A 15,030-nucleotide genomic window follows, 5' to 3' on the forward strand; every position below is an offset into this window, starting at 1 on the left:
GGGAGAGGGAGGTGGGAGACAGGGATGAGTATATGAATGGGGGGATGCTGTCTGGAAACTATGCTAAATAGCTTGTTGCTGTTCAGCTGGGATTTCCTTGCACTGTTTTCCCCTAGCAGCACCTTTCTGTGTTTCCATCATGTATGGCCATATCCAATCTGCGTTCATACACAGAAGATCCTTTTTGTCATGTTATTCTAATGGGATTTTTTCATTATATGCTCCCCTCCAGACCCTGTCTCTCCCCTAATTAGAAGGATAATATGGTGTATACATCTTTATGGCGCTAACCATAGAAAGACTAACATTACTCGTCTGTGTGGCATTGAGACCAGTAACCCTTTATCACCGGTTACTATGCACAAATCTGTCATGTGCATTGGGGCAGTGATAATAATGTGACCTCTCCCATTCATTGCCCATAAATTCAAATTCTATATGTGCAGAATGATTCATGTTCTAGTGAGGCGCTGAGGCCAAACGTTAGGGGCTATGTTCTGAAATGTAGGAAGTGGGCTTAGCAGTGGGAAGTAAACACATTAGCATGTATGGCGATGCAGTATACATACACTATACAACATGCTAACATTTTACATTGTTCCTTTACAAAAACCCATTATTTATATTCTGCCAATTCTTTATTACACCAGTTTTTATCTCATACATAGTATACTATACACTTAAGACCCTTTGTGTATTACACCATCCTGAGACCCTATAAAAATAAAATACCAACCTTTGTCTGAAAAATTATTAATATTATTAGTATATTAAATAATGTCAACAAATTCTGTTGCATTTTACAGTTGGGAACAAAACATTAAATAAGACACAACCCTGGGTAATAACAGACAAAGGGGTTAGAGGGCCCTTCTTACAATCTATAGGAAAATTGGAATTTAATACATGAGTATAATGGGCAGTATGGAAACCCAATGGTTTGCGTACTACTCTAATCCTGAGAGACCTGCGCATGCACAGGATCTGTACTGCGCATGTGCAGGTCTTTCTCTGAGAGATCTCTCGCAGTTCCCCCAAGCCACAGCCTGACTGACAGGCTGCGGCTATTTTTGGGAGGGGAGTGGACGGGGCCAGTCTCTATTCCAGAAAACTGAGGTGTGTCACTCCCGTTTCATGGGAGTGCTGAGGCCAGGGTCTGCATCGCTCGACACAGACTTCCTGGCCTCGACTACGGAGCTGCAAGGGGCAATCTGAGAACCTCAGGGTTACTCAGATTGCTGTTGGTGTCGCAGAAGATGTGATGCTGCATCTTAGGATGCAGCACTCTGATGCAAATGAAGCAGGAGGCATCACCTCCTGATTGCATCACAGATCAGAGTTGTACGGTATTTCACAGCCGCTTCCCTGCGGCTGGGCAATACTGTACTACTCCTGATTCAGGCCCAATTTTCTCTAACATTCCCCAGCAGTGAAAGCGCATACAGGGCATCCTCCAGGCTCAAGGATTTTTTTTTTTTTTTTTTTGCCTTAATGATCTTTGCCTGTCATTTCTACTGTCGTACTGGTTTCCTGAATACCCTTTGGAATAGTGAGTTAAATGTTATATATTTTCATGTTAACAGTTGGGTAATAAGTGTATTCAATGCTTCACAAAACTTATTTTTACAATATTAATGCAGTCGTTTCTTTTCACCAGGCCCAGATAGCAAACTTTCCAAATGCCAGCCCAATGAACATAACTGTATTGGCACAGAAATCTGCATACCTATGAGTAAGCTGTGCGACAGCCACACCGACTGTACCGATGGCTCGGATGAAGGACCTTTCTGTAGGGGTAAGAGAAATACATACAGGATACTTTATATTATGATATAACTGTATAAATAATAATAAAAAATACATGTAAATACAATGGAGTGCGATCTGATGTCATTCTGAAAATATTTTCTTTTTAAATTTAATAAATTATAATATATATATACACACACACACACACACACACACACACACACACACACACACACACACACACACACACACACACACACACTGTGTGTGTGTGTATATATATATATATATGTATATATGTATGTCATATTTGAAGTTGCAACATATACTGGGTGTTACAACTGAAACAGTGCTGTATATTTGTACATGAAAGCAAAAGATGTCTTTTCTTGGAGGGAACAAAAACATTGTACTTAGTGTCCTAGTGGAACTGGATAATCCTTTAAAATAACATTAATAATTATTATTTTATTTTTTTTACTTTTCTACATGATTTTTTCTGCACACGCTCCTTCTGATTTTGTCTTTTATAAGACTTTAGGTTGCGACTATACACGCATCGGCTATGCAGTAATATGCTAATGCACCAGAGGCGTCGTGTGTAAAGAGCCGTCTCCTCTTGGCTTCTGTGATCCACTGCTGCGTCCGAGGACAGAACCATCAGATCACTTGTGTGAACATTGACCATCTGTGTAACCCTGCTCTGGTTACTCAAGATGGACATGAAACTCGAGCATCCGAGGCCAGTGAAGTTGCGTTGAAAGATGCAGACCCTGGCCTTGGCATGACCAGAGGACTGGGCTGACACATCCCCCATTTTTTGGGATGCCCCTTCCCCACCCCCAAATAGCTGCAATCATGCTGCAGCCTAGGGGGCACTGCAACCGTTGTTTCAAACACAGTTGGGCACAGGCGCAGTACAGATCCTGCGCATGCACCAATCTGCAACCATCAGAGTTGTAGGTAAACCATTGGCTTTGCGTACAATTCTGAATCAGGCCCTTTGTAATTGAACTTGCAGTTCTTCAATTATTAAACTATAGTCACTAACAGTTAAAATAGATGCTTAAGTGTTTGCAATTTACTGAACGCAGATGACAGGGTTATGCTAAATTAGGCTATGTATGCGCTTTTCAAACATCCACTGAATGCGGTTTTTTGGACACCAGCCGCAGTACTTCTGAACCTGAAGGTGCATGACATTGTCTGTGAGGTTTGCTGGTTTTCCAAACTAACTGTAGTTGCCCATTTTTGTATGCCCATATTTGCTTTTGAAGACATATATGTACTTTAGAGTTTGTAAAACTAAAGCTGGATACACACTGACAGATATATTTGTCCAATCTGTCTGGTGAAAAGAAAAATCTGGTCTGTCTTCCAGGGTTTTGGAGCAAATTTCTGTTGGTATTTGCTCCCATACATTACCAGATTTTCCTTCCCACCAGACAGATTGGACAGATATATCTGTAAGTGTGTACCCAGCTTTACAGTAGATGGCTTGTATGCATGAGATTATCAAAGTTACAGTTCTGAAGTACTAGTATGAAGAAAGAATTACAACTGACCTAAAACATATTATTTTACATCACTTCAATAAATCAGGTTCGCATATAACCGGTGTCCAAATCAGCACATTGCATTAGTCTTATTTGTACTTATGTCCTGTTGCTTGTATTAGCTTAATCTTCCTTTTTATAGGAATGATTTGACTAGCAGTAATTCACATGACACTTTATAGGTTTGTGAAGTGTAATAGAAGCCTCGCAATGCACAAGAAGCATTGTCTTTATTTTACACTGATCTGCTCCTATGTATATATCCTCCTCAGCCTACTGATACCTTCAGACAGGTTCTTCTGCTTTGGGGCATCCCTGTTATTTTTCTATTTTGCAAGTTCTGAAAGGCAAATTGCTGGTACCATGTGTGTTATCTGGGCATACTGACTAATCCCAATCATGTTTAAGTGGCAAACCACCAGTAAATTTTGTGGGTTGTAAGCGTTATGGCTGTTTGTAACTTCTTAAAATCACATAATACTGTACTTCACATTACTTCATTGTTTGCCAACCTCAAAAAACCTGCAAACAGCAATTTTGCAAATCAGATACCCACTTCCCAAACATTTTAAAATGCACTGTATTGAGGCTTCTAAGATTTTACTAAGGCAGAGGTTCCCAAACTCCGCCATTCCAGTCCAGGATTTAAGGATAATCCATGCTTTATCACAAGTGACTTAATATTAGTACCTTAGTTAATTTGATTTAACCATCTGGTCTCAAGAATGGATGGGTCTTTTTTTTTTTTTTTTTTAACTGAAACATAATTCAAAAACTTGCATAGTGCTACTTGGTGAATGGTGAAATTTCACGTTCATAGGACTTAGTCACTATATCTGGAAGTTCACAGCTGTTGGTCTGCATCAGTGATGGGCAACGTCATGCAGTTCATCGGCTCCAATGACAGACCCTCTAACTTCAAAAGGTCCACACCAGTGCGCGGCTCCTACCCTCTTAGATGAGGAAGGCTGTCGCTGCTGAGAAGGAGCAACACTTACCAGCTCCTCTCCGGGTCCCAGCGCCTGCACAATGAAACTGACAGGCGCTGGGACCGGCGCATGCGCACTAGTGGCGGGGAGCTGTGCATGCGCACTAGCGGTGGGGAGCCGCGCATGCGCAGAGCCCCCGCTTCCAAAGGGCTGCATAGTCTGCAGCCCCAAGGAGCCAAGTAGAGCTGGTGGAAAAGCAGTGAAGCCGCTCTCTGTTAATAGCATCCCGGACTGGCAGTCCCAGGGGGAGGAGACACCTCCCCCTGAGACTGCCTGTTTTTGTGATTGGTAGGTGGCACTTCCAATGGGAAGCCACTGCCAGTCACAGTGGAGCCAGTGCAGTTATGGACTGCACGGGCTACACTGAGGTGGTGGATTTTACTGGGAGGGCTGCAGCCCCTAGGTAAAAACCGTCACTGGTCCACACTATACCCTTAAGCTCAGTAATAAATAGGACAATATATTTAATCAGTCACCTACAGTATCTGTAATAAGTTATCAGCGGGCATTTTAAACAAGTGCTACAAGCTGTAACAAACTAAGCAGACAGTAAAGCAGCAAGGAGCTGGGGTCTGCAGGGGAAGTTTAGAGGGACATCTGTTGCCCCTTCACTGGTCTGGTCTACATACTGCAGAACCTTTTTTCTATATATCTCTATATATATATCTCTATATATATATCTCTATATATATATGCTATGTTCTGATGAGTTTAAAGCTAAATACACTATAAAGTTGAGTGAAGCATGGTTTTTAGCTCATGTTTGACGGCAGATAAGAACCACTTGGCCCATCTAATCTGCCCCTTAGATTTACTCAGAACAAATCCGGTATCTCTATTGATCTATTTGTGCTTGAATATTTAGCTCTTGTTTCATAGACGTGCCAAGACCCTATCAAACAGTGCAGTGCAACTGTGTGTGTGTTTTCAGTGCGTTGGTGTGTGTTAAAGGGAGCGACAATGTTACTCCTATTTCTGGTAGGGATATACTGCAGACACGTTAGAGCAGGGGAAAGAGCTGGGCTGTGCTCTCTGCTTCACCTGTCTCCTTGGCTGTCAGTGGTGCCGGTTATACAATATAAATCTCTGCCAGAGTATGCCCGAGGTTCCCCATATAAATCTCTGCCAGAGTATGTTTGTCTGAGAAATACCCATTAGTAGTACCCATCACTGGGATGTATCTGCAGCATCATTGTTTTGATGGCATAATTGAAGGCTATGCCTAGATAGAGTACAGAAAAATGAATCTGAAGTTTCCTAACAGTCATTAGTATTGATGCACTCCTTCTGAAAGTGATTGGTCTGTGTTCTTAGATACAGTGTCACTTTTGCCTGAACAATTTGAGCCTGTGTCTTGTGGCAATTAGAAGTGTGTACATGTGCTGGAGGTCTGAATCTAGAGCACTGTCAGGACTCAGAGAGCATCATAAGAAGATTCTTTGTTCCTATTGACTTCTTTTATTTGTGGTTTTGGACAGCACCTCTGCTTCATTAGAGCAGGTTGTTATGTCTTCTTGTTTGGCACTATGTCCTGGTGTTTGAGTGCAATGAGAGTTGGCATACAGAACAGAAGCTGCTGGTTAGAGGCACTGATGAGAGGAGATGTGCAGGAAAAGAGGACTAGAGTGAGAACTCTTTCTGGTGGCATGCTAATGTACTGCAGGGGTTTCCTATCGGCACTCATAACCTCCACTTGGATTGATAGATTTGTCACTTTGAGGTTAATAAATCTATTTTCTTTTTGACCTCCCAGATTTTTTTATATGGGTATTATAAAACCCTTAGTGATTTATAGCTGTTCTGTGTGCACAGAGGGCCTGATTTAGTGATGGATGGAATTGCAGAGCTGCACACAAGCGGCTGTGCAATTCCGTCCATGTAAAATGCAAATGCAGAAGGAGGTGTCTGTAGGAAACGGACACCTTCATGCTGCATCTGCGATCCCAGAGGTCTCAGCCTGCCCGTTTGGCCAGGATGCGGTAGCTGAAGCTTACCAGGTCCTGGTGACATCAAGGCCAGGAAATCTGCGTTCACCGACGCAGATCCTGGCCTCATCCCTCCCAGAAAATGAGGGGTTCTGTTCCGTGAACAGTGGCCATCCACGTCCCCCAAACGCTGCAGCATGCACAGACCACTCACCATGGGAGTTGTACGCCCACCATATGGGTAGCCTACATCTCTGAATAAGGACTTTTTAGAGCCTGATTCAGAGGTGGATGCAGTGTCTATGCTGCACACAAGCAGTCCCAAAGGTTACAGACTATTATTATTATTATTTATTATTATCCTTTATTTATATGGCGCCACAAGGGTTCCGCAGCGCCTTACATAGTACAGAAACATAGTACAGAAACATAGTACATAAACATAGTACATAAACATAGTGCACAAACATAGTACATAGACATAGTACATAAACAGTTGAACAGAACAAGAAAACAGTGTCATACAGTTTAAGACACTACAAGACAAGTACATGGTATATAAACACTGCTGCAACAGAAGCAGGATGGCTAAAGTCACGGGTTAGGTGCTTTTGAGTATAGAGCAGATAGTATAAGTAAAGAAAGGATAAGCACAAGAGGATAGAGGGCCCTGCTCGTGAGAGCTTACATTCTAAAGGGGATGGGCAGACAGACAGGGGTGACACAGATGGGGTAGACAGTGAGCGTGGGACAGAGGGTTAGGATGACAGATGGCTGGATTCCTATTTTACAGTATGTGTGGAAGTCATTTGAATTAAGATTTACGCCACTGACAGTCTACTTTAAGAGGCAGTTTTTGTAGGTGTTTGTGGAAAGCCATGGCTGTTATATCAGTGTATGTGACAGTATATGTAGGTGTCTGTGGAAAGCCATGGTTGTTATATCAGTGTATGTGACAGTATATGTAGGTGTCTGTGGAAAGCCATGGCTGTTATATCAGTGTATGTGACAGTATATGTAGGTGTCTGTGGAAAGCCATGGTTGTTATATCAGTGTATGTGACAGTATATGTAGGTGTCTGTGGAAAGCCATGGCTGTTATATCAGTGTATGTGACAGTATATGTAGGTGTCTGTGGAAAGCCATGGCTGTTATATCAGTTTATGTGAAGTCTGACTGGTAGCTGAAGCTACTTCATGAAGGGCTATTTAGAGAGTGTGGTTAACGTGTGAACCAGCAGTCTCAGGTAAATGTCGAAATTGGTGAAAGCAGTTATTGTAAAGAGATGTTCAGATGTAAAATAATAAGTTGTGATCAAGTGTGAATTCTATAAGGCACATTTATTGATTTGACTAAACACTCAGGATGAATTTGGATGTGCAGAAAGGCAATTTCATTGGATGCTTCTAAGTTGTAACCTGGGGCTGGCTAGCCAGACATGGTCAGTGACTGCGTATTAACAGTTGCACTGACCCCAGCAGCCATAGGGCTGGTGCAATTCTATGATAATGCGGCCGTTTGTGCATCTTAATATGCACATTGGCGGAAGAGCGCTGCAGCCACCAGGCGTCTCTGTACAATTCCCATCTGATGAAGCATTAGCATAAAGATGCAGTCGCGGCTGCAATAACATGCACCTCTGAATCAGGTCTATAGTGCAATGAATGTAGCATGAGCAAAACACCTTTGTCCATTACAGATATGTTATAAAGCAGGGGTAGGGAACCTTTTTTTCTGCTGAGGGCCATTTTGATATCTATACCATTATTTACGGGCCTGTGCAGGCCACACACCCTCCATGTGACATCACATGGGGGCGGGGTCACAATCGTCATTGATTACAGCAATGACTGGAGCATCCTGAGGATGCTCCGGGGAGCTGTAAGGGCAGCAGTGTGACCATCTGAAGGGTCCTAAGGATGCTCCAGGCAGCACAGCTGCATAGTTTGTCTGCATGGGATTTTAGGCACCCTGATAGCCAGACGAGTCTAGCAGAAAAAAGCTAAAGGGCCAGACCAAATGATTCCGAGGGCCTTATACAGCCCGAGGTTCCCCATCCCTGTTATAAAGGAATACCAGAGGGTAGCGTTCATTTACAGTAGTCACAGATAACTGCGCAGTTCTATGTGGTGCTCTACATCCCATTGAAATGCACAGGAAAATCTGCAATCTATAGCTTCTGTGTTATGCAGTGATGTACACAGCAGCCCATCGGCACTGCACATTGCAGATAACTGAATACGACCCACTAAGTTAACCTGCCTCAGTTTTACCATGGCTATAAACACTGCTGTCTGTGACTTAATCAGAAACAAGTTACAGATTGCTGCATTTCTGAACAGTATGATTTAGGGAAAAAAAATCTATACAAGGCACATTGGAGCATACTTAACACACTATAAAATAACAACAACAATCTTTGTCAAGTGAAGGTAGAAGTCCCTACACGATTATCTTCAATTTTGAACTTTATTTTGATACATTTTTTTTCCTGAACTGCCATGTTAAATATTTTTCTGCATATACCTGGCTCTACCAACACCTCATCTGTATGCTGGTGTTGAAGATTCAGGAGTGAAAAGGTTTAAATGATCTTCAGCTGCAGGTTCTGTTGTTCTGGGTACACACTGGCCAATATATTGTGTGCGCGCCGGCCAGTATGTACAGACGATATGTCTGCGAATGACGTAATTCACAGACCTATCGCGTCTGCTGTGCAGCACAGCTGATATATCTGCAGATATAACTGCTCATTGTGCTGTGTGTCTGGGTGGTCAGCGGACTGCCCGTACACTTGCTGCAGTGGCCGCCGGTGACTGACATCACAACTGGGCAGACTCGTGTAAATGCCCACCAAGTGTGTATGCACTCACCAAATATCAGATAGGACGGTGGATCGGCCGTAAGGTACTTTTTTGATTTTAGAGTGTATCTAATCAACTTCACAAATCAGGAACTTTAATTTGCTTCTTTAAGTCTTTGAGTCTGATGGATTTTGGTAAAGAACAGTTAAATGGCCATGGAAATAGTGTTACTGCAATCCTTCTCCCTTTTTTTTTTTTTTACCCTTCTAATTTCAGTTTTACTAAATAATAATAAAACATTGCTGGATTTGTCATTGGTGCCCTTTGTTTCCCTAGTCTATACTTTTTGACGTTCTCAAATGTGACAACCATTTTATTATGTTGTCAATAGTGGTCTTTAAACTGTTTACATTTGCAGAGGATTAATATTTATGCACCCTAAGAACTAGTGAACCCGAAGAGGCTGCTACATGCTCAGAATTTTACGCACCCCTTGAGATAACCAGTAATTCCCATTTTAATTGCTCTGGGTCACTGTCAACAGCTCTTCCTGCAAAAGATCATGCTTTTCCTTTTTATGGTGGAGTGGGCATGGAGGAAGCAAAATCAAAGAATTGCAAATTATTCCTGGCCATGCACACTCATCAGGATTCATCAGGGCTCTCTCCTGCTAAATTGATTTGACACAGTACAAGTGCAACAGTTACTCAGCTGCCGGGTCTCCCACAATGGGCACTTTGTGTTCTCGGAGAACATCCTCCTTTTCTTCTCTTAATGATGTCCCATAGAGCTGGAGATAGTGCTCTAAATTCCCCAGCACTGTGCTGTTACATTGCAAATGCTGGATGAAATAAATGAGTACCTTGGAAATGTAATATCCAGTACATGGATATGCTGATGTGCTCTACATAATTCTCAGCACTTGCTCTTCTGTCTATTCCAATATTGTAATGTAATTTTCAGGGAACTTTTGCTTCTGGACAAGTATTTAGAAGTGCATGACGAGCAGGGGGGATCTAGTGTGCTTGTCGACTATCAAAATGTCGATTAGCATTATGGGCACCCCAGCAGGCAAGTGCAATGATTTTAGCAAGTGTACTTACACCATTTTATAACCTCTGGCAGCACAACTATAAACATGATGAATTACCATCAATTTTACTGCCGGTGCGTAAAATTCATAAAGTAGCATTGCCGGCATTGTGTAGCCTGCCTTCCGGGGCCCTCATAGTGCTTGTCAACATTTTGATTGTTGACAATTTGCATGTATCTCACGAGCAGTACAGTATATGGAGACAGTGATGGACTACAACCCTCCTCAAGTGTCTTTATTTTATTTTTTAAAGACCATAGAAGCAGGATAAATAGAAGCAGAATTAATTCAATTTATTTATAAACATTTACTTATACAGCGTCAGCATGTTTTCCATTTAGCTTTACAGTTGGGAATAAAACCGTCATAAAACAAGGCTTAGGTAATGACAAAGAGGGGACAGGTGCCTGCTGGCAAGCTTACAATGTATAGGGAAATAGACATTTGGTACATGAGGATAAAGACTACATATTGTATATTGGTGCAGCCTGATTGGTGGACTCTATGATCCTCACACAGCAATGTTGGCCTGTGGTTAGCGGGATGTGTGGATGTAGAATAATACATATGTAAAGTTATGAGGTAATTAGTAGGTGGATGGATGAGTGTATTTGGGATTTGATAAGCTGCCTGAAGAGGTGAGTTTTCTGGGAATGCTTGAAGGTTTGGAAAGTAAACGAAAGTCCTGTTGTGCGAAAAGAGGGCATTCCACAGAGCAGGTGCAGCCAGAACACTGTTTGCCTGCTCCCATTCACAGTTGCCAATGTGTGGATGCGAGACCCAGATCTTGAGCAAAGTGGAGGGGGTCGAGACGGAAGATAAGATATATAATGGCGTAGTGTGTGTGTTTGTGTGTGTGTGTGTATATATCGATCCATCTATCTATCTAATAAAAATATATATATATATATATATATATATATATAATCTCTATATCACACAAACACACAGTCAAAAATTTATTACCTCACAGTAAACGTGGTTTTTCTGTGTGGGAGGTCACATACGCTCCGTTCACACTCCTCATGTCGGAAAGTGAACGAGGATATCCCCTTCCAGCTATAATGTACTGATATCATGTGCAGTTAGCGGAGGGATATGTAGACGCTGAGGGTTTATGGAGGGCATGTTGTATTATATATCACGCCCCATGTCTGTCACTGTGCCTGCACAAAAAAAGGGGACCGCCCTCGGCTGGCTAAGATGCTTACAGCCTTTGTGGGCAACGCCCCCTGCGTTTCCCCATAGGGGTTATCGCAGCCTGTGGTGGTCTCATCACATGCAGGGGTCCCTGGACAGTTGATGGTACCCCAGTGTATCCTGTTTTTCGCCCCCCCCCAGGTCTCACAGGAGCCTGTGTGGGTGAATTTATTGTCCAAATGGTATAGCACCTGATGGACCTTTTACAGGGGGAGTCACCATTTCGGCCTTCTAAACGGCCTTTCGGGTCTCAGACGGGTAAAGACATGACGTCTGCTGACGGTGACATTATTGACTTTTTCAGACACGAGCGAGGCGTAGTCTGGGTCTAAAGTCTATATACCTGGCCTTCTACGGGCAGTCCGTGCGGCTTTGGTTATTACATATCCCCCGTGGCTAAATCCAAATATGCCTTCTTTAAGGATAAGGGTGTTGCCACTGTAATTCCTCTATCTGGTCAGGTGGATCATTTAGAGGAGGCGTGGAAAATCCGGGTAAGCGGTTGCAGCCTCAAAAACGGTTGACCTTTTGCATACCCCTTTTGCGGATAATTACATTTCCGAATGGGAGTTACCTTTACGGTTAGATTCTCATGTTACACGCCTAGTGAGGAGTGCTACGTTGCCCATGCCCTCCAGGTTCTCTTTGAAGGAGGTTCCAGATTGCAAGGTGCAAATATATCTAAAATCCAATATTCCCTTGCTGGAGGGGCTTTCAGGCCGGCTATGGCCGTGTGCTGGGGGGCCAGAGCCATGGAACACTGAGTAGGTAACTGGATCTCTGCACACTGACTCTCCAGCAGAGCAGGTGGATAGTGGCAAATTCTCAGAGACTTTGCCACGTTCATAATGAGACGGTCTTACATATAGCCTACTCCTTTCCAGAATCTCCTCGGCAGCAGTAGCGGCTTGCCGCTCCCTGTGGTTGCGCTCTTGGAAAGCGGACGCAGATTCCATTTGGAATGCTTTGCCTTTTACGGGACAAGTCCTGTTTGGCCCTCGTCTGGACGCAATTGTGGCCCTGCAGGTAGCAGCTACGTCTGCGTGTCTGCCATCGGCTACAGTCCCATCAGGGTCTGGGGCTTTGTCTTTTCGGCCCTGTGAGGCCAGGGTAAGTCTAAAATACACCTTTCCAAGACAGTCAGTAGCCAGGAAATCTGCTCAGCCATAAGAACAGGCTTGGAGTACAAGACGTCCTACTCCCAAGTTGGACTATAAGCCTTCAGCCTCACGGGACGGGCCTCCTCTCGGGAGCCCCCAGAGTTGGAGGCCGGCTTCTCCAGTTCACCCAGTGCTGGTGTCTGACCACCACGGACACTGGGGTAAGAGAAGTATTTTCTTGAAGGTATGTCCTCTCCTCCCGGTAAAAGCCTTCCAGACTGTTTTTCGTTACAGGTCTTCTGTCAATTCAGGACAAGGCCCTGTAATTTTTGAGGGTGTTGCACTCTTTGCTCCAGGCAGGAGTTATAGTACCTATTCCGTTGCCCCAAAGGGGAACGAGGTATTACTCCATCCTCTTTCTGGTACAGACACCCAATGGGTCTTACCAGGACTTTCTCAACCTCGAATCCTTCAACAAATTCTTAAGGGTTCCTCGGTTCGGGAGGGGGACCCTGCATTCCATCATTCAATGGAGCCTGGGAATTTTGTGGTGTCGTTGGATATATTCAGGGTGACTACCTGAATATCCCTCTTTTCTTAGCACACCAGTGTTTTCCTCAGGTTTGCAGTGGTCGATAAGCATTTCCAGTTTCTGGCATTGCCCCTTGGTCTGGCCTCCGCGCCTCACGGTTTACCAGGGTCATGGTAGTTATGGCAGCCCACCTGCGGATGCAGGGGGTCCGCTTGTTACCCTATCCAAGTGACCTCCTGTTGTTACCACGGTCTCCAGAGATACTTCAGTGCCATATGCAACGGACAATATCTGTGTTGCTACGTTAGGGCTGACTGATAAACTGGAAATGGTCCTCTCTGATTCTTCAGAGGATGCTCCATATCCCAACATCTGAGGATCTTTGTGATTGAGGAAAAGATCTCTGCATTACAGGCAAAGGTACGCAGTTGCCTGCAGAGTCGCCGAGTGTCTATTCACTTGGCAATGTGGTTCCTGGGTTCCAGGGTGTCGCTGTTCGACATGGTGGAGAGTACCCAGCTTCACTCTAAACCTCTAAAGAACTTGATCCTCTCCGGATGGGATGGGTTGCTCCATAGGATAAAGTCAATAGGCTTTCCCCGGAGGTTTGTCTCTCTCTGGCCTGGTGGCTGCAGAAAGCTCACCTAAACAAGGGGCACCCCCTTTGGGATTGCGGACAGGGTCCTTCTGACGACGGACGCCAGTATCCGTGGCTGGGAAGCAGTGACGGGTCCACACTAGTTCCAGGGCAGGTGGACACCAGTAGTTTTTGCGCTTCCCATAAACATCTGAGAACTCTGAGCAGTATTCAAGGTTCTCCAGCATGCAGGACAGGTCCTCCACGGAAATACCGTGCAGGTACAGTCTGACAACGCCATCATGATGGCTTATGTAAACCACCTAGGAGGTTCCCGAAGTCAGGTGACACTAACAGTGGTGTCCCGAATTCTGGCTTGGGTGGAAGGCTATATCCCTGCCGTCATCGGCAGTGTTCATTCAGGAATCCTCAGATGGAAAGCAGGCTTTCTCAGCCGTCAAGACGTGCATTCAGGGAAATGTCCTCTTTATCAGGAGGTGTTCAATCTTCTGGTGAACAAGTGGAGCTTTTCAGAGATGAGACTCTTCTGATAGACGTAGGTAGGTCCAGTGGACTTTCCAAGTTGTGTACCTCGTCCCTCCGTTATCCCTTCTTCCTCCAATAATAGCAAGAAGGAGGCACGCTCCTGCTGATAGCTCCAGCGTAGGCCAGATGGCACTATTACTCAGATCTTCGGAGCCTCTCAGTTAACACTCCGAAGCTGTTGCCTCTACGCCCGGACCTGTTGTCTCAGGATCCTGGCTGATACCCAGACCTGGGTTGTCTGTCCTTGACGATGTGGTGGTGGAGACTGCCCTCTTAAGGTCTAGGAGTTTTTCCAGCTCTATAGTTAACAGGGGCTCTGTCCATGCTAAGAGCTCGGAAGTTTTTATCTGCAAGAATTTACCATTAGGTATGGTATACTTTCTTTCAGTTGTGTCGCCCTAGAGGCTAGGCTCCTCGGGTATTCCGGATATCCAGAGGTTGGCTTTCCTACAGGTGGGCTTAGATAACGGTCTTCGCCTTGCTTACCTGAAGGTGCAGGTTTCTGCCCTGTTAGTATGGTTTCAGTGTAGGATTGCTACTCTTCCTGATGTCCGCACCTTTGTGCAGGGTGTACGTTATATTCAGCATCCCTTTGGCTCCTTGGGATTTGGCTGTGGTCCTTAGGGCTCTCTGAGGACCGCCATTTGATCCACTGGGCTCAGTGGATTTCAAATGGCTTACGGCTAGGACTGTATTCCTTCTGGCTCTTAATTTGGCCAGTAGGATCTCAGAATGGGAGGCTCTGTCATGTAGACCTCCCTTTTTCTCCTCTTTCCTAGGAACAGGGCAGTGCTTGCCTTTACTTCCCCAGTCCTGTCTGCTGGTGAGGCCTATTTGGCTGTGGTACGGGCGCTAAGAATTTAAGTTGACCGTACCAGTCCATTTAGGAAATCAGACTCTCGGTTTTGTCCTTTCTGGTTTCCATAAAAAGGGTTGGCCTGCCACTACGCTAACTTTGGC

The 15,030-nt window shown here is 44.4% G+C and overlaps 1 protein-coding gene across 2 annotated transcripts in view; it reads left to right on the top strand.

Annotated features, from left to right (window-relative positions):
- The first annotated feature begins 1,668 nt into the window (after nucleotides 1-1,668).
- Nucleotides 1,669-15,030, top strand: part of LRP1 (LDL receptor related protein 1) — a 252,774-nt gene continuing 239,412 nt past the window's right edge. For both annotated transcript variants that reach the window (XM_088465881.1, XM_088465882.1), the window contains exon 1: nucleotides 1,669-1,795. In XM_088465881.1, coding sequence (XP_088322007.1) covers nucleotides 1,729-1,795 — 67 coding nt within the window. In that variant the 5' untranslated portion in view covers nucleotides 1,669-1,728. The remainder of the gene's footprint in view (nucleotides 1,796-15,030) is intronic.

Source organism: Taudactylus pleione, unplaced genomic scaffold (genome assembly GCF_031769625.1).
Source record: "Taudactylus pleione unplaced genomic scaffold, aTauple2 ptg000065l, whole genome shotgun sequence".
NCBI lineage: Eukaryota > Metazoa > Chordata > Amphibia > Anura > Myobatrachidae > Taudactylus > Taudactylus pleione.